Source organism: Cydia pomonella, chromosome 12 (assembly GCF_033807575.1).
Source record: "Cydia pomonella isolate Wapato2018A chromosome 12, ilCydPomo1, whole genome shotgun sequence".
Taxonomy (NCBI): Eukaryota; Metazoa; Arthropoda; class Insecta; order Lepidoptera; family Tortricidae; genus Cydia; species Cydia pomonella.
The window spans coordinates 5,123,759-5,143,769 of record NC_084714.1 but is presented as its reverse complement, the minus strand read 5'-3'; the positions used below and the strand labels follow the sequence as shown (position 1 = coordinate 5,143,769).

Below are 20,011 nucleotides of genomic sequence, written 5' to 3'. Positions count from 1 at the left end.
GTCCAGCATGAGGACATACCTATTCTCATGTGGATTCCATACTACTGCATTCGTTTCGAGTATACATGCGCGTGCGTGAAATGTTGGAGCAAAGGTGTGCCGTCTCTGATAAGCAACTGTATATTACAACGTGCACGCGTGCACGTCAACGCACGCGCATTCAGTGTGCACAGACCTTTAACCTTCTAACAGTTCCAACCTACACAACCAACTAACCTAGGTTTATTATGTTAGGTCATAAACGAGGAGCTAAACAAATATTTATATCTAATTGAAGGTTTTAACCACTTTACAGTCATTTATATTCATGTGATATTCTGATAAAATGTTTGATTAAAGATATCCAAGAACAAAACATCATATTATTATGGTTTCAGTTCCTAATTATTTTTAAGGTTGAACAAATGCCTTCATCATTTCATCATACATTTCAGTTTTGATGAAATATATGGATTCCTATTTTTAAACCAGTAGTTCTTTTTTAATATTGAGGAAAAATATTTTTCAATACCTTGTCGTTTTAAAAAAGTACATACATGCCGGGTGAAATCCCTAAACTGCAGTAACTACAAAAAAATCCATTTCGATGTAAATGCAAAAAAAAAAACAGTTTAAAAGTGATATATTTTCGAAGATGCAATAATAAGAATAAGTAGGGTCGGCAACGCGTATGTAACACCTCTGGAGTTGCAGGCGTCCATAGGCTACGGTGACTGCTTGCCATCAGGCGGGCCGTATGCTTGCTTGCCACCGTCGTGGTACAAAAAAAAGTACCTGCCTATTTAAAATGTAAAAAACACACAAACTAAAATAAAGTTAGGTTCAAGTTAGTATGTAAAATCGATCAAGAGCATATAAGGGATTACCTTTGCAATGCTTTGTTTTTTTTTTTACTAAGAAGAGAAGATTTTTTGCCATAACTCAAAAACGACTAAGCCGATTATGTACGCTATAATTTTTATTAAAAGTATTTATTAAGCTTTTCACTCTGTGTTCTTTGATTCTTTTCATATTTTTTAGACCCATGGTTCAAAAGTTAGAGGGGTGGAGGGAGGATAAATGTGGAAATTCGCCCAGAAGATTTGATTTATAATTTTGGGATATCATGTATTTTATGGTTATCTTTTATTGATAACCTATATCATCAACCTCATCCTTGAAGAAGCCATCCAAAAAATATAACCTTCCTAATTTGAAAAACAATTCAGCTGAAATCACCAGCTTCTATATATTGACGTACCACAAAGCTTGAAGACTTGCCTTTTCATCCAATATTTACACTACCAAGAAATACACTAAACTAATTTCCGTCACTTATTTACCAAGAACACATTGGTTGCATGGCATTGACAGCCCTAACTGATATGCTTAAACGGTGCATGAATCACCTGCAAATAATGAGGATTTCCTTTAAGAAGAGCTTATCAGCCAGCATTGTTTGCGGCCGTAGGGCTTTTTGAGTCATGAATCTTTATAAAAGGTCGGCCTGTGTCAAACGTTCGCTGATAAGCCCCTTGGCATTGCGGTTTTTAGCACGTTTTTAACCATTAAAAAAAATCTTAAACAGAAACAGCAACGATCGTAGCTATATTTCTAAATTAAAGAGATCCTAAGTGCCGCGGGATTTGTGAGAATAATTAAAAAGCAAAGTGATTGAAACTTCGTGTTAATGGACGAAACTTCCTCGAGAAACCTTTAGTTTCGTTGACATGGAAGGTTGTAGGTTTAATTGTGGTCACTAATTTTTGCATTTGTATTTTGCCTCGTAAGGCGTGATTTAATTTATAATTTAAGACGTAAAATATATATAAAAAAATATCTTGACTAGCCACACTAGCTAGATTACGTTTACACATATTCATCCTGGACTCCAGGCAGTATTTCTCAATTTCTTTGTATTAAAAATATAAAGTAAAAACCGATATTATGTAAAATTTCAAAGGAGACACAAATATTGCTTGGTTTATATATAATAGTTGTTACGCTTTGGGATAATGACGTCTTGGAATAATGGATCTAACCCGTGAGTTATTAACGACATACTTTGTAGTGTTTATGTTTGTTTCCGTGACAGCGGTGGAGTTTTCTAGAGAAGCCGAAGGTTACCCACTTGGATTGCTTCCCGAATGTAAGTACATATTAACCTTACAAGACTCAAAGTTTGTAGCTAAATAAAAAAAAAATATTTGGGGAGAAATTTTATACAGATTGAACCTAGCCCCAAACTAAGCAAATCGTGTATTTATTATCTACTAAGATTACTATGCGACCATATACGTACTTAGATACATAGATGACATGCATAATTTGGGAACAATGGTACATTGTAGGAGAGGCCGAAAAACCGCTCAAAGATGGACGAGTGAGTTAAATAATAAGAGTCCATCTTTAGCGTTTCCGACCGAGGTATTACATGTGCTTTTCAAGACTACTGCGAGGAAATAAGAAAACAGTTGCATAACTATAAGTACTTAATATAAATTAATATTTATATTGGCTTGAGGACAATTGTTGAAAAAAAGTGATATATTTTTGCCAGGAACATTAATTATATTCTGTTCACTAGTAGAACACATTTTTATTTTGTAGTCAAAACACAATTTACACTATCCAAATTAGTAAGAATTTCCGATCCCGCCTTTTTACTTTTTTTATCACTTTTACGAGGCGTTTTTCTGTTATTTGTTTCAAACTGACTCTAAACTAAGAAGTGTTTTTGCTAAAAAAAACCACAAAAAGCTACAAAAGTAAAACGCCTTAAGCGTGAACTTAAGGTTTTGATGTTTGTTTTTTTTGAGACAAGAAATTGGTCCTATAAATAACCTAATTTTATTTTTGGAAGATAAGTTGCGCCAAAAAACATCTTTTACCATCATCAATGACAGATGATGATAACAATGATCACCAATGACAGATGATGATAACAATGAAACATTGTAGCAGTGGTGGTTCAGGTGCTACGGCTATTGCCTACTTTCCAGCTTGGTTTTAGACCATCTATTGCCACAATTCCGAAAAGTGGCGTGAAAAATAAATATTCTCACAAAAATGCTACTTACTTTTTTCCAAATTTGCAAAACAAAAAAAATCTTTTTATTTTTGTTTTTCAAAAAAGCGAAACCTATAAACCTATAGAAACCTTTATTATGCTGAAGCGATCGACATCAAAATCAAAGTAATTTGTTAAGATTAAGTTAGTGGAAAACGTTTTCTCATACCGTTATTAACTAGGATCGCAAAGCTATATATTTATTTTACGCCTTACGGCACAACATTGTGATACAATGATGGTGTACGAGTATATGGGACCTGTACTAATGTACATATACCTATGTTAAACAAATAGATGCTTCTGAATTTTGACTTTTTGACTTTTGTTCAGTATTCCAAATCGTCTATTTTAAATGAGAATAGTTGTGTGTTATTGAAGACGCTACTATTCACTCATTTTTGCTTTAGAACAAAGATTATGTTTAATATTATATTTAATCCTAAATTTCTTTTCTAATTTTCACAAATTTTGAAATTTGACTTTAAAAGTCAACAAGCATTTTTAATTTAAAATATCAATGATATTTACATATGATGGAGATTCTTTATTTAGAACATTTTTTTTAAATTAAAAATTATCATAGTTACGATTCTATATATTCTACCTTATTAATTACAGGTCCAAACTCAGACAAACCCGCCGCCATTAAACCAAAAAGCCTAAACAAACTGTACATGACTGTGATGAACAAAGACCACAGACTAACAAGATCATACGATTATTACCACATAGGGAACCTAGCCAAGAACAAGGATATAGACTTTAGTAAGAAGACGTTACTATACTGTGGCGGTTACTTGGATTCTACTAGTTGGCCTTTTGGGAGTGTACTAGGGCAAGCATATAAGGATTCGGGATATAATGTGCTGCTGTTGGATACTTTGGAGTTTACCGCACGATCATATCCTCTGTAAGTAACTATGCAATGTTCATAACGTATAGTCTGACCTATCATTTTCATCCTAAAATGGCTAAATCTTCACGACGGAAATGATTGACCAGACCATATTCAATAGTTTATGACTAAACGTAATTTTAGCTCTTTCTGTATCCAAAAGGCAATCTGCAATTGTGATTTATGTTAGGTACGGATGGTGTTATGTACTTAAGTAATAGGATCTCGACGGGGCACTTCGGTCACAGAATCTAGAAAGCATAATTAATTATTGTACGTTGCTGAAATTATTATTTATATTTCAACAAAAAAAGATAACTAGAGAGCAAGAGTTGTAAATACTTGTGGCAAAAAGATTACGTTTTTAGTATCCCTTTTTTTTCAGAGCCTCGCGCGTACTACGACCAATCGGCAAGCACGTAGCCGAAATGCTGGTCAAGTTAACAGCACACGGCCTCGACCCAAAAAAGCTGGAGCTCATCGGTCTAAGCCTCGGCGCTCACACAATGAGCTTCATCGCCAAAAACTATCGGCTCTTAACCGGCCAAAATATCTCCTCACTCACTGCCCTGGATGCTGCCGGGCCTTGCTTTAGAAAAGCAGCACCAGACCAAAGACTGGACCCTTCCGATGCTGACTTTGTCCGTGCTGTAGTCACAAACATGGACGGTTTCGGCATGGAGCTCCCCGTCGGACATGTCGTGTTCTACGCCAACGGAGGAGAATACCAGCCAGGAGACATACCTTGGCTACCCTGTGACGTCATTTGCAGTCATATCAGAGGATACTTCCTGTGGCTATCAGCTTTACACAACCCTGGTACTTTCATCGGTGTGCGTTGCGATACGATGCAGCAGGTCAGAGATGGTGACTGCTACGATTTAAAACCAATGGTCACTAATACATTAGATTTATATACTGATAGAAGTAAACCAGGAATCTATTATCTTCAAACGAGTAACTGGTACCCGTATGCTATGGGAAAGAGAGGGTTAAAGAAAATCAAGCCGGGGACATACCGTCTTTCCACGTCTTTAAATGACATTTTTCAAGTGAAATAAGCTGATCTAATTAGAATAAACAATTTTTTTGTTAATGTAAGATATACCTATTACGCTTAAAAGCTGACGTGATGTGTTCTTTGAAAATAAAATGCCATAACTAATCAAAATAAATTATAAAAGTATCCAGAATTAGAGTAAACTAAGGTTGTACTCGTATTGGGTAACTTCGTGAAGGTATAAATTTTAAATAAGAAAATCACTTTATTGTAGGTATATCTTTTACTCTAATAATTTAAAGTTCATTATCATTATCTGGATCTACAACTTTTCATATAATATACATTTAAACAAATACAATCTACGCTATAAAAAAAACTGATGTCAGTTTACTATTATTCTGGATGCCACAATTAGATAAGTTTTAATTGCGTGATGTTAATTATAGTTACTTATTAAATAAATTGTATCTACTATCAGCCCGATTCGAGGAATGAAATACGATAACAATAAGTTCTGGTTTAGATAAGTTCTCATTTAGATATCGTGTATATACACGACCACCGACAGAAGCGGCTCGATTCGGGCAACCAATGTAACTTTGACGTTAGAAATATCGTAGATAGATCTTATTGGGATTACAGCGGAATCGGAATAAACGTCAATTTTGATATGTCGTTTAGTTATCAAACTTTTAAAGATCTTTCCAAGATATGAAACGTGTCTTAATCATTCTCCGAATCGGGCCGTATGTCTGCTTACTATGACTTGATTAATAGTTAATGAAAGATAAATGACATATTCATTTTTGAAATGTAATTTTTTTATTCTTTAAAAAATACCTACCTGACTATTTAGGTGCAAAAATAAAAATATGTCTAAACAACAAAACATTCAACATTGTTGACAGCTGTCATTGTCTTCAAACAGCTGTCAACTGTACATAAATAAACAAAAAAATACGGTGAAATTGTAATAACTAACCAACTTTAACCTTTCGAACATTATTATTTAGTTATGTTATGACAGTTAATTAAAGGTGACGTTTTAAATGAGGTTTTTAAACCCATCAAAAAAGAAAAATCAATTAATTCAAACGTCAAAACAAAGAAGTTTTGATTTGTTTTAAAAACTAGGTAGCCAATCATTTCTTCATATAAATAACATTTAAAAAAAAAATTTACTAAGTCAGAATAACGAAACCAAATTATATGGTATTGATATTCGTTACAAAAATACGTTTATTTATAATAAGAATAGATTTTTATTAACAATTTCATGAGATTTTCTTGTAAATGTAATAACACAAATAATAAAAATAAAAAGATACCTAGTTTCAACTTGGAAAATGAGGAAATTTGTCGACATCGTAATTATTTCGCTCGTTTCTGTGAGTGCTGTGGAATATTTAAGAGTTGATGAAGGCCTTACCGAAGGATTAATTCCAGACTGTAAGTTAAGTACTTAATCATGTTTTATTCACAATAACTTACTCGAAATAACTTAGCTATGCACTGTAACTTGAAAATAAATATCACGAAAACTAGGAAAAAGAAATTAGTTTTACAATTCCTGTTAGTTGCATTAAGAAACTAAAACATGTTTAATTATTTTATTTTATTATTGTTATTTCTACTAATTCCTTATTAAGTGTTAAGATGTTTAATCAAGTCATAGAAAATAGCCCCTTAATTGTAAAAAAAATCAACTTCTTGAAGATCCAGCGTCTTCGGTAATATGCTGCAGAAGCTATTTTTAGATTTATTTTAGTTTTATATTAGCTTTTATTTAGTCATATGTTAGTTTTAGTTTACTTAAAGTTTTTATTATTAATTCTAATAATTATATTATATAATACTTGTATTTACTTGAAGACCCAAGTTTTTGCACCTAAAATTTTCTAAAAAATACTATCTATATACCTATGTGTCACTTAGGCCCCGGTGCATCAAAACCAGCCATCGTACGGCCTTCAAGTCTAAAGAATCTCATCATTTCCGTGGTCGGAAAACAAGGAAACATAACAGGGTCATACAACTACTACCATATGCATAATCTAGCCAAGAATCCTGACATAGACTTTAGCAAGAAGACATTTATGTATGTTGGAGGGTATTTGGACTCGACGTCGTGGCAGACTGGACGATTTTTGGGGCAAGTGTATAAGAAGAATGGATATAATGCACTTGTGCTGGAAACATTAGAGTTTACAGCTACAATTTACCCTATGTAAGTATAAAGTATAAGCCTGTCGAAACGATAACACAAATCTACAGTTTTTTTACGCATACTGGAAATTCACACTGAAATATTCATCAGTCTTCCGGTTCAATTATGGAACCTTAAAAAGTAAAATAATGACTTAAATATGTGAAATAGTTGATTGTTAACCAAGGGATGAAAAGCACCCATTTCTGTCGAGGTAGTTAATAATCTGAGACTGTTAGTTACTCTACTTTTCATTTACAATGCGAGAAGGTCAGGCAACGAATGCTCAAAAAAGGGTATAGAGGGAAATGCTTGGAACAAAATTTTTGACTTCGTAACTTTGTTTTGACTAGTTAGGAGATGAAAATATCAAAAGTTCCCGGCCCTAGCCCTTGAGCCGGGAGGGGGGGGGGGGGGGGGAGGGGATTTGAAGATCATATTTTTTGGGTTTTTTAATATATCTTGGAAACTATGCGTCTTAGAGACAAGACTACTTGCACAAAAGAAAGCTGATTAAATTTGCTACCAGTATAATTCAGTCAAGTTTTTCGATATCTTGAATAATTTTCGAAATATCCTCTCTTGAAAGTATATTTGGGTCTCTCAATTGTTATCTTGATACCAGTGAAGCTGCTAGGCCATGTTTGGTAGGTATCGTTTTCGTATAGATCGGGGGTGCTGAATTCATTTATGGTATCACATTGACACCATTCCGAAGTAAAAAAAAAAATTCAAAATAGTACATTACGATACAAGTGCGAAAAATAGGAAATTCGAAACGAGTGGCGATAAATTAAAACACGACCGAAGGGAGTGTTTTAAATCGACACGAGTTGCGAATTACCTATTCGCACATGTATCGTACAACGTTTTACAGTACATATGGCCCTTTAAATGTTCGACACAGTAACGTAATATGCTACTTCTCGCACTAGTGCTATAAAGTAGCCCCATATGTACTGTAAAATACTTTTTTGTTTAAACTCCCCTTCACGCTTGAACCGCTGAATCGATTTCGTTGAAATTTGGTAAAGAGATATTTTAAGTCCCGGGACAGGACATAGCATAGTTTTTAAAACCAAAATCATCTTTTGAGGATGTGAAAAGTGGGGTGGTTTGTATGGGGAATCAATAATCGCTGAACCGATTTAGATAAAATTTGGTATGATCTACATCTTTGTTTTAGTTGAAAATGATATCCAACATGACTTCAAACCTAAAATTAGACAGTATTTACCTCAGAAATTCAGCTTCAGCAAAGAAACTGAATTCCCATCACACCCTATTTCATAACTTTAACGGACAATTTTTGAAATAAAAACTATCTTAATGCCTTTCTCCAGACTCAAAATCTCGATTTACCAAATTTATCATTTTCTAGACCAGAAACGTATCATTTTCTGCACACTTTTTAGAACAACGACCCGCTTCCAAAGCATGAAAAATGAAAATACAAATAAATTGCTTGTATACCGTACAATTGTATATATTAATTGTATATCAAGGATACATTATGCATTTAAATATATACATGTTTGTTTTTTTTGTCAATTTATGTAAAACGTGCCTGTTTCAGCGCTGTTCGCCACATGCACCCAATCGGTAAACACGTTGCAGAAATGTTGGTAACTCTAAAAGAGTATGGTCTCGACCCAAAAAAGTTGGAACTCGTTGGCATTAGCCTGGGTGGCCATACCATGGGCTTCATAGCCAAGAACTATCGACAAATGACCGGCCAGAATATCTCAACCCTGACTGCGTTAGATCCTGCTGGACCTTGCTTCAGGAATGTTCCACCGGATCAAAGACTCGATAAATCTGATGCTGACTTCGTTATGGGGGTCATCACAAACATGGATGGCTTAGGCATATCAATACGCATCGGACATGTGATATTTTACGTCAATGGAGGCGAATTCCAAAACGGCCATTATTGGTGGCTCCCCTGCGATTTCTCTTGCAGTCATGTAAGATCTTACTTCCTTTGGTGGTCAGCTTTGTTGTATCCTGGTTATTTTATAGGAATTCGTTGTGATTCTGTACAGAAAGCTAAGGATGGAGACTGCTTTGATGGAAAGCCTATCACAAATACAATGGATACTTATACTAATAGAAGCAACACAGGAATCTATTACCTGCGGACGTCCAATAGATGGCCGTTTGCTTTAGGAAAGAGAGGTCTGAAGAAGCCGAGAATAGAAATGTACATGCCGAGGTCTCAACAAATAGATATTCCTGATTTTTTTAAGTATATACACTCTTCCTTTTTGAAGTTATATAATTAAGTACAAATCGTATGGTCACATATACAAATGAGGAAATACCACTTTTTTTAAAGCAAATTTTGCTTTGAGAGTACAGAATAGGAGGTAAAGTGATTTTTTGCACGGAACTTGGGTCAGTGGACATAAAACGTATAAGTAAATTAAATGCCGTTAGATTCAATTTTAAATGTATATCATCCTATATCATGTATACAACTACATGTATATCATATATATAAAGGCCTTAGCCTTTAACATCTTGGCAACCTTATAGCACAAAGAAAGTCAGGGGCTGAAGCCAAAATAATAATAATGAAGAGGTCTTTTCGACTTAAAAGTGAAAGTATTAATATTTCTAAAATATCGATTAAAGTATTTTCATTCTGCTAGAAAATAAACATATTGTCTATTTATTAATGCTAAATTAATAATCAAGCCTCACACTCTTTTATTGAATGTTGTGAAGTATTTCGTCTGCTTGTTTATTTTGGACGTCAATTATTAATAGCTTAAAAAGCTAAACAAAATATAAATTTGGTAAAAATCTCTAATATTTATTATGTAATTTATCATAGACATTTTTAACAACAATATTTCTCTCAAAATGATAATACCGACCTTGTACTTTCTTCATTAAACGACTGCCCAATAAAGTAATGTATTGTTTTAATATAAATGTGTATTGTGTAATAAAGTGTTTATTAGTTACTTACTTATGTGCCTTAATATTTACTTGGAAATAAGGGCAAAGGGCGAAAATGTTAAAAGTGGCAAATTTTGCATCCGATTTGTGTTTAACCGATTCTTACTCACTGGCTAGGCCAAGTAAAGAGTTCAGCAGTAAATCTTATTGATTAGCTTAAAAATATTATGTGTTCCTTGTTTTACTTATAGTTTTAATTTTAATCTATCTTAGTCTAAATATTAACATACCTAGTTTTAACTATTCTAATTTCGAATTTGTACACTAACACCTATGGGGTCATGTGCTTGGAAATAAAGAATTTATTATTATAATTATTCATCTTTCTTCTAAGGTGATAAGGTTTTTAACCGACTTCAAGATTTCAAAAGGAGGAGGTTATCAATTCGGTTGGTATGTTTTTTAATGTTTGTTACTTCATAACTCCGTCATTTCTGAACCTATTTTAATTTTTTTTTTTGATTAAATAATTAATTAATATACATATTGGTCCCGTTTTTGTCAAAACTCAGTTCTGATGATGGAATCCATGAGGAATCGAGGGAACTATTTAAACGTGAAGAACATACATATAGTGATTTTTGTATTTCCATCAACAAATCAAGCATTTACATTTAAAAAGTTACATTTGATGAAGTGGAACTGCTGATGATGATCGGAATCGAACTCTTCAAAGACGCATATTTCACGTTCGGCGATTTGTCCTCTTCGCTGAGTTTGTGAAGAAAATTAGATTAAAGACAATTCTTTGTCAAGTTCGAGTTCTGACGATGGGGTCCATGAGGAATCGAGGGAACTCTTCAGATGTTAAAGGCATATATATATAGAGATCTTAGTATTTACATCATCAAATCAAACATTTACATTTGTAGAAGTGACATTTGATGAAGCGGAACTGCTGATGATGAACGGAATGGAACTCTTCAACGCCGCATAGTTCACGTTTGGCAATTTGTTCTCTTCGCATGTTTATGAAGCAGGTTTTCAAGGAACATTTTAGTCAAGTTTGAGTTCTGGTGATGGATTCCATGAGAAATTAAGGGTACTTCTCAACTCATTTAAGCAAACTTATAACAATTTTTATTGTTATTTCATGCATGGTGTGAAATAATTTATTTTAAATACAGTCGAATATCCTATTGCAAATCTGAAATGTGTCAAGGTGGGTGCAGTGACCAACCTCTTTTTTCTCCTTTTCTAGATAATTAGGCGTAGGACGCTGTCTTTTTATTTTCATTGTATGAAATCCAAAATCAACAATAATCTTTCTTTCACCGGTACAATATGGATGTAAAAGTAAAATATAAAACACATTTAAAAACAATACAAAACACATATATTCACATTTTTAAAAACCTAACCTAGGGTACCGCCAGCAGCGGGGAATTATTATTATTATTAACCACGGCAGTAAAATATTCTCGGATAGACAAATGTTACCGCCAACGATTGTTAGCACATTGCAAGTTATATTGAAAGTAACCTTTTTAAAATAAAACCATATGTATTCAATATATATTATATATATCAACAAGTAACGCTTTAGTTTTTATTGAAAAGAAAGATGATACGTACTAATTTTTTATAATTTGCTCTGCGTTCAAAAGTTTTTATAAGTAGGTAGGACAGGACGTAAGAAGTTTAAACATTTGTAAAATAAGATTATGGATCATTTTTTGTATGCATAGGTAAATTTATTGAGCAATGAACTGGTTAGGTATATATGAAAGATTCTGATGATTACCTGAACACGATTTATTAATTTCAAACATGGTGTCCTTAGGTCCAGGCTTGTCTAAAGCAGTCGTTATCAAACCAGAAACACTGAAAAAACTTTATATATCAGTATATGAAGACAATCGCAAACATCTAGGGTCATATGACTACTACCATAAATATGTCACATCAAACCGGGTTAGTGTAAGAGCGAGCGGCTCACAAATAGAAGCTCCCTGTTGCCAGTGTGGATGAGGATTGAGGCACTGGTATCAAGTAAGAAGAAGGCGCGCACAGCGCCTCATAAGACTCAGTGTGGTACCGCCGATCCGGCTAATTCTGGCTTGCGGATTGCTACACTGATTAAGGCGCTGTACGTATCGCGCTTGCATTATAGCGCGAGATGCTGAAGTGGTGGAGTATGTACACCAGAAGACCGGCTACACGCTGAGACTGTTCCAGCTTCGATGACGCCACTATGTGCACTTCAACTCTTTTGTGGTGCGCGTGCCACGACCGCTGCAGGGGACTAGGGTTTCTGCTCGAGAATTCTCGAGGCGGGAAATCTCGAGAAATTCGTCCTTCGCCGAGGCGGGAAAAATAACTAAATGCCTCGAGAGCTCGAGAAATAAATCTCTTGTTATAGTAAAAAGAAAACACGCGTATAACACGTGATGTGTCTATACTGTTTCTTTAGGTAGTTAAATAAATGTAAACTATTTAACCAACCAAATAATAAACTGCCTTGATCCGTCCCCTATCGTTCTGGCTTTAACAGATTTTCATATTATGTAACTTTTGAACTACTTCCCTCAAATGTCTAAAGAATTTAAGGTTCATTACTATGCTTCCTTCAGCATTAGAAAAAGGTAAACAGTCTTGTCGCGTCTTTTATAGAAACGCTTAAAAAAATAGTAACTATTAATTTTTAAGCAAAATAATGTGAATGTAAAGTGTAATATGATTTATAATTGTGACATATTTGCCTCGAATTATTTTTCAACTGTATTTTTCAATAAAAAGACACGTCCAGATTAGATCGCTTATCTTATTTCTAATGCTAGAAAGGCGAATTACAGGGCCATATAATAACAAATATTACAAACCTAATTTACTTTTGAGTAAGTATATTACATAGTAAACCTTCTGTAAGTTTGTCACATCGAGTAAAATTAATTCACTTGAATATTCTTGCCTAATAAAACACTATATTGTGGTTTGTTTACATTTTGTTAAATACCTAAAGAAAAACACTATAGCATATTACATCGCTGACGCGCACGCCTCCACCTATAGTTTTTATGTTTGTTGTTGAATTTTTGATTATTAAGTGCAATTTATGGTAATAAAAAATTATCATTTGTATGATTATTGATCTCAGCTACGACTCCTATGCATCTGATTTGTAATAAAGCAAAAAAATAAAAATAACATCATGTAATTTGAGACTTTCAAAATTTCTCGAGATACTCGAGAAATCCTGGTCGAGAAACTAGAAACCCTACAGGGGACTATCAATACGCCGACTTCTGGCCGAAGGGTGTCGTGTGTCGGAGGTTTCGGAGCAAACTGATATAATATATATACAAATTGTCATCAGGTTAAGTGTCATGTACCAATTAATACACCCACGGACACACACACGCACACACACACACACACACACACACACACACACACACACACACACACACACACACACACACACACACACACACACACACACACACACACACACACACACACACACACACACACACACACACACACACACACACACTTAGTAGCATACGTAAGTAGTAAGTAAGGTAATCTTATACAATAAGTGGGTTCATTTTATATAAAAGTAGTGGTTAAAAAAAAAAAAAACAAAAAACAAAATGTACTTACCATAACAGGAAGAGCGAGTTCTCCTGACACAGGTGTCTTCATACCTACTAGGAGGGCTCAACACTTGTAATAATTGTATACGTGATTTTTTTTTCACGAAATAAATTTTATTTTATTTTTATTTATTTTAAACTGCCGAATCCGCACAAGATCAGCCTATTCAACGGAGCCACGCCGTTTTCGCGCCTAAATAGTGTTTAGTTTTAATTTTATAAAATGTATATATGTATCGTAGTCTATAAGGTATTTGTAATATGGGCCTTGTTGCCATAATATGTTTTTAAAATAAATATATGAATATAAATAAATAAGTAAGCAAAGACAGCTTAGCAAAGAATCCTGGGATCGACTTTAGGAGAAAGACTGTTTTGTGAAACGGTGGATATTTAGACTCAAATGCTTGTGGTACCCCAAAATATGTGGGTATGGGTTATATAGCTTGTGGATACAATTTTTTATCTTTAGATGCGATTTAGGTACTATGTGTTTAGGTGTTATGTGTGGTAAGTATGTGAATAATGTGCCAACGAATAATATAAATAATGTCTACTGGTTGAATATATCTATATCATTCGATAGCCCAGTAATTATGCCATTCCATTTCGTTAATATCATATAGTTAATAAAAAAAATATAGCTAGTTAAAGTTCATTTACATAAGATCTACAGAAAAAATAACCAATGACTACAGCAGTAACCATGGATTTGATACCTATCGCATCCAATGTTAATACAATAGAAAGGTGACTTTATACAAATTTGCACCTGAAGGCACCTCGAGTAAAATAAGTGTTTGAGAGGGTTCAAATGTCAAATGTTTTATACCAAAGATAAATAAGTAATACGAAAAATTACAAACGTAACTATATTTTTTATTTATAAGAATCCTGTAAAATATATTAATTTAAAAATATTTTTAGAAAGGAGGGAATTGATTTCCGACTTCAAAATTCATACAGGACATATCAATTTTAATAGTTTTGTTGCAATTGTTTTTTTTTTGCTAAATTATATAATTGGTTGATATTATTAATGAATTAAATGTCTTATTTCTCTCTGATTTCATTCCTGTGTATATTTTTGTATAATTATACAATTATTTTCAATTTATGAAATAAATAATGAAAACCAGCGCTTATAGGATCCAGTAAAATATTATTCCTCATTTTTTGATAAAAACAAATAAAATGAATTAATGATAAAAGAATAAAATCCCACGTTTCCTAAAAACCATATTTTATGTCAAATATTATATGTACTCATCAATCGATCTACGTTTCTGTTCTTAAGGAATTCTGTACTCCATTGTGACATATAAATAATGAAATTCATAAATGCTTGTACTAAAACCTGTACCGAAACAAAACAAAATGTTATTGAGGTACCTACCATCCTAGAATGTAAAGTGGTATTAATAACAGATTTTAAAATAAGTTTTGTATAGTGTCACCATGTGAGCCGATTTCTATTTTGTTCTCATTTTTTTGTCAGATTTTGATAAAATTTGGTAAATAGATAAAGCTTCCTAATCAATACAATATACGTACGAAAGCGCCATGTCTTAAAAAAAGTTCCTCAGAGTTTTTGTATATCGACGGAATTCTTTTTTTGTCTTAAATTGGGATTTCGTATTTTGTACGCCCAGAATGAGACGCTCTTCAAACTTACCAAATGTTATCAAAATCTGATGAAAAAAATCTACAGCAAAATAAAAATCAACATAATATATTCAAGTGCATGGAAAACTTACGTAGCAAATACTCGTGAGATTGCTGAGATTATTATGTTAAAACTTACAAACACTGTGGTGTTTTGTGTTGTTTTTGTTAACGCAGTAGAATACAGCAGGAATGACGAAGGCTATCCTACGGGATTACTTTCAGAATGTAAGTTTTTATTCCATGAAATCGGTTTTATAGAGGTTTCCTAAATAGCAAACGAATAAACAAATTTTAGTTACCACATACAGGTAAGGTGATTATAAAAGTCACTGAGGTATTTCAGCTGAAAAATAAATTATAAATTGTTATTTTGTAAGCCAACAGTGTAAATCTTTCACTTGTTGTAATTGTTAAAATGTAGTCGAATATAATTAATCATAATTCTAACCTCAGGTCCCGGATCATGGAAACCAGCAATCATAAAACCAAAAACTTTGAAAAAACTCTATATGTCAGTTGTTGGCGAAAATCATGCAGGTTTTACAGGGCATTACAACTACTACGGGATGAACGAGCTGGCGAAGAATTCTGACATGGACTTTAAGAAGAAAACATGGCTTTATATCGGAGGATATATGGAAGCCAATGCGTGGAACACTGGACGAAATGTGGGCTATGACTACAAGGCTAGAGGATATAATGTGATTTCTCTGGAAACTATTGAGTTCACCGCAAGATATTATCCTCAGTACGTATCTAACTGGAAACAGAAAAGATTTTTTTTGAAATTTTTAACTATAACTTATTGTTTTCAGTGCAGTCCGGTTATCACGCGCTGTTGGTAAGCATGTTGCAGAAATGCTAGTCAAGTTAACAAACCATGGTCTCGACCCGAAAAAACTTGAGATTACTGGCATGAGCCTCGGAGCACACACTATGGGCTTCGCAGCTAAGCACTACAGATTAATGACTGGACAGAACATTTCGTTACTAACAGCACTAGATGGTGCTGGACCATGCTTCAGACATCGCGGGCCAGATGAGAGATTAGATAAATCTGACGCTGATTTCGTTGTCAGCGTTGTTACAACCATGGACATATCAGGCATATCTGCTCATTTCGCTCATGTAACTTTCTATGTGAATGGGGGAGCATACCAAATAGGTGATATAGCGTGGCTCCCCTGTGATGCTTTGTGTAGTCATTCTAGGGCATATTTTGTTTGGTGGGCTGCTGTGGTATATCCTGATGCTTTTATAGCTGTGCGATGTGATACTGTCCAGCAAGCTAGAGATGGTGACTGTTACGATTTGCAGCCAATGGTGACAAACGTAATGGGCCCAGTGACTAATAAGGACAAACCGGGAATTTATTATCTTCGTACAGCTAACAGATGGCCTTATGCTTTGGGAAGAAGAGGCTTGAAGAAAGCTTAAATTGCGATAAAGCTAATCATTAACATATAGTAAAACAGCAGAAGCTTAGAGAGTTGCAGATCTTCCACCTTATATCATAATCATCTTTCGCCTAAGAGAAATTTTGTGTTAACAATTTAATAAATATTGTTAAAATATAAATGTTGTATTCTTTCCTTGATCGAATAAAATGCATTTATTTATTACTTTCCCTTGTAAAATAAAAAATGCGTTTATTAAAAAAATAGTGAGTTATTTCATTCACGTTACGCGTATTAAAAATATTATTAAATCTAATTTTTAGTAGATAATGCTAGTTTAAGTAGGTGTCTATTTTTTTTTACTTGAGTAGAAAAACAATATGTCAAATATAATATGTATATGATACCTACTGTGGAAAGGTGACCTTAAATACAAGTTGTTAAACTACTATTTCATCTACTTTTCGGAAAGTTCACCTTTCATAGGCATTTCCGACCCTTGGGTGGATATACTTTTTTCTAACAATACACGTATGTTAGAGTTTTTCCTTCAAAGGACATAATTATTGTTTTCTGTACAAATGGAGGAACATAAAAATTATGGAAGGAGGAAAATAGAAATGAAATACTTAAGTAAATGTTTCAGTTAAATTTGTTAAGGTTCGTGCAGGGCTAGAAGGTTAAAGAACTAATATCCTCATACGTCAATATTCATAAAATAATGCTGACTATCTTGGACTGATTTTTTCAAGCGAATTTTTTTGGATGTTACTTCAGATGGTGTTTGAGATATACCTAATTAAGAAAACACAAAATAAAATGTAATGGTTGTTATCCCCTCAGGCAGCAAGAAGACGGGAGTAGGCCGCCTTTGATTGGTTTTCTGCATAGTAGTAAAATTCTACACAAACTTATTGTTTTCAGTGCTGCACGACTAGCCCGAGGCGTTGGTAAGCATGCAGCTGAAATGCTGGTCAAGCTGACGGAACATGGTCTTGACCCAAAAAAAACTATAAATTACAGGCATGAGTCTCGGCGCACACACTTTGAGCTTCATAGCCAAGAACTACAGACGGATCACCGGACGGAATATTTCCTCACTCGTCTCACTGGATCCTGCCGGCCCTTGCTTTCGCCATCTAGGACCAGACGAAAGATTAGACAAGTCTGACGCTGATTTCGTTACCACTGTTTTAACGACTATGGACTTATCAAGCATAAGCCTTTCTCCCATGTGACTTTCTATGTCAACGGCGGGGCGTACCAGCTCGGTCATTTTGATTGGTTCCCTTGCGACTCCATATGCAGTCATGCCAGGTCTTTTGCCATTTGGTGGGCAGCTGTAGTATACCCAGAAGCTTTCATAGCAGTACGATGTGATATAGTGGAGCAAGCCAGAGATGGTGATTGCTACGATATACAGCCAATGGTGACGAACACAATGAGCCCTTTTACTGACAGAAGCAAACCTGGCATTTATTATCTCCGTACGTCAAACAGGTGGCCTTTGCGTTGCGTTGGGAAAGAAAGGCCTTAAAAAGCCTACAGTTATCGATAAAACCAAGAAAATCGGCACACATGAAATTGATGTTCCTGATATTTTTAAGTACACATTCTCATATCTTTTAAGATCATATACTTAATTTAATTTACTCATAGGAATGAATGAGACTCCTTAAAAATCTTTAAATTTTTATGTGTAGAAATAATATTTGATATTTAATACTCTTAACCCTGAATTTTTTACAGAGATTTTTTCCGTACATTCATTTATGTATAATTTGTATGTAATAACGACTATGTCAAACAGTCAAGTACCTATGTATATATTAGTTTACGATAGTTATAAATTAACTCTTGTATATACAGTAAATATTTTTTAAATAAAATCACATTTTTAAATGCAAATGATTGAATAATGATTTGCGTATTTTAAAATATTTCAGAATGCATAAATTACCCGTAAAATTAAAATGTATAAGTATTTATATAATAAAGAAATAGTATGTAAATAATGAATATGAAACATTGGGTTCTAACAGAACGGCCTATAATAATACAATTTTTAGTAAAATGTTGACTGGCTCAATGTTTGATAAAATCTTAACACAAAACTAAATCCAAATATTCACGTTCCATATTTTTATTTTACTATTTTCTCAATTACCTTGATGGTTAATTTTCGATTTAACTCTACATAATTATTAAGTATATATTTTTAACTGTAGCACAACAAACTTATAAAGCGTTCTAGTTTTTTTTTCTTAAATTTTTAAATATGTTTAAATATAATAATTATGCTAAAAACTATTTTAGTTAAGTAGTTACTTTACTAGATACTACTTGCATGACTTTCCTAAAAAATGGGTTTAAACCAATGACACGATTTATTTACATTTTAAACGAAAAACCTACTTATGGACAAAAAATATCCTAAAAAATACCGATTTTCAGAAAACTTGCTAGTGCGGGTATGACAATGATGTCTAGGGTTTCTGCTTGAGAATTTTTGAGGCGAGAAATCTCGAGAAATTTGTCCTTCGGCGAGGCGGAAAAAAAAACTAAATGCCTCAAGAACTCGAGAAATAAATCTCTTGTTATAAGTAAAAAGAAAACATGCGTATAACACGTCATGTGTCTATAGTGTACTTCTTTAAGTAGGTAAATAAATATTAAGAAAATGTTTTTTTTTTACGTTTTCAGGTACTTAAACATTTATTAGTTAACCAACCAAATAAAAAAGTACCTTGATCCATCCCCTATCGTTCTGGCTTCAACAGATTTTCATGTTTTGTAACTTTTGAACTGCTACCCTCAGAAGTCTAAAGTATTAGTCTCGTTTCATTACTATGCTTCCTTTTTTAGCATTAGAAAAAATGTCTTGACTCTTGAATCTGTTTTTTATTGAAAAACGCTTTTGATAAATTCGTAACTTTTACTTATGAAAGCAAAATTATTTAAATAATCGTATATGATTTATAATTGTTACACATTTGCATCGACTTATTTTTTTAAAGTGATTTTTAATAAAAAGAAAAATCAAGATCGCGTATATTCTTCCTAATGTTAAAACAGAAACTATAGGGCCATGTAATAACAAATATTACAAAACAAAAACGCTATTGATAAATAAAATCATCTTGATATATTCCTATTGGCAAAATAGCACAATTTACGCTTTATGTTACGTTGAGTAATTATATTACGTAGTAAAATCTTCTTTA

General features: G+C 33.5%; 3 protein-coding genes across 4 annotated transcripts; all 3 read left to right on the top strand.

Moving 5' to 3' along the window:
* The first annotated feature begins 1,524 nt into the window (after window positions 1-1,524).
* Window positions 1,525-5,023, top strand: LOC133523328 (lipase member H-B-like). Its single transcript, XM_061858842.1, has 3 exons — window positions 1,525-2,128; window positions 3,671-3,962; window positions 4,333-5,023. Exons 1-3 carry the CDS (start codon window positions 2,011-2,013, stop codon window positions 5,006-5,008), a joined length of 1,086 nt encoding a protein of 361 aa, XP_061714826.1. The 5' UTR covers window positions 1,525-2,010; the 3' UTR covers window positions 5,009-5,023.
* A 1,215-nt stretch (window positions 5,024-6,238) lies between these two features.
* Window positions 6,239-9,899, top strand: LOC133523324 (lipase member H-like). The gene is made up of 3 exons (XM_061858838.1): window positions 6,239-6,399; window positions 6,886-7,177; window positions 8,733-9,899. Exons 1-3 carry the CDS (start codon window positions 6,297-6,299, stop codon window positions 9,439-9,441), a joined length of 1,104 nt encoding a protein of 367 aa, XP_061714822.1. The 5' UTR covers window positions 6,239-6,296; the 3' UTR covers window positions 9,442-9,899.
* A 3,428-nt stretch (window positions 9,900-13,327) lies between these two features.
* On the top strand, window positions 13,328-16,962 carry LOC133523321 (lipase member H-like). 2 transcript variants are annotated; one of them, XM_061858833.1, is made up of 3 exons: window positions 13,328-15,615; window positions 15,844-16,138; window positions 16,206-16,962. In XM_061858833.1, exons 1-3 carry the CDS (start codon window positions 15,417-15,419, stop codon window positions 16,825-16,827), a joined length of 1,116 nt encoding a protein of 371 aa, XP_061714817.1. In that variant the 5' UTR covers window positions 13,328-15,416; the 3' UTR covers window positions 16,828-16,962. The 2 variants fall into 2 exon arrangements, with proteins under 2 accessions (XP_061714817.1, XP_061714818.1); XM_061858834.1 differs by lacking the exon at window positions 13,328-15,615 and having other exon boundaries at window positions 15,713-16,138.
* Window positions 16,963-20,011: the final 3,049 nt, after the last annotated feature.

Bases quoted from the DNA above. Each gene is read 5' to 3' on its own strand.
- LOC133523328 (XM_061858842.1), top strand. From the start codon at position 2,011: ATGGATCTAACCCGTGAGTTATTAACGACATACTTTGTAGTGTTTATG. The intron at 2,129-3,670 runs GTAAGTACATAT...TATTAATTACAG, and splicing joins ACTTGGATTGCTTCCCGAAT to GTCCAAACTCAGACAAACCC. The intron at 3,963-4,332 runs GTAAGTAACTAT...CTTTTTTTTCAG, and splicing joins ACCGCACGATCATATCCTCT to AGCCTCGCGCGTACTACGAC.
- LOC133523324 (XM_061858838.1), top strand. From the start codon at position 6,297: ATGAGGAAATTTGTCGACATCGTAATTATTTCGCTCGTTTCTGTGAGT. The intron at 6,400-6,885 runs GTAAGTTAAGTA...TGTGTCACTTAG, and splicing joins CGAAGGATTAATTCCAGACT to GCCCCGGTGCATCAAAACCA. The intron at 7,178-8,732 runs GTAAGTATAAAG...TGCCTGTTTCAG, and splicing joins ACAGCTACAATTTACCCTAT to CGCTGTTCGCCACATGCACC.
- LOC133523321 (XM_061858833.1), top strand. From the start codon at position 15,417: ATGAAAAAAATCTACAGCAAAATAAAAATCAACATAATATATTCAAGT. The intron at 15,616-15,843 runs GTAAGTTTTTAT...TTCTAACCTCAG, and splicing joins TACGGGATTACTTTCAGAAT to GTCCCGGATCATGGAAACCA. The intron at 16,139-16,205 runs GTACGTATCTAA...TATTGTTTTCAG, and splicing joins ACCGCAAGATATTATCCTCA to TGCAGTCCGGTTATCACGCG.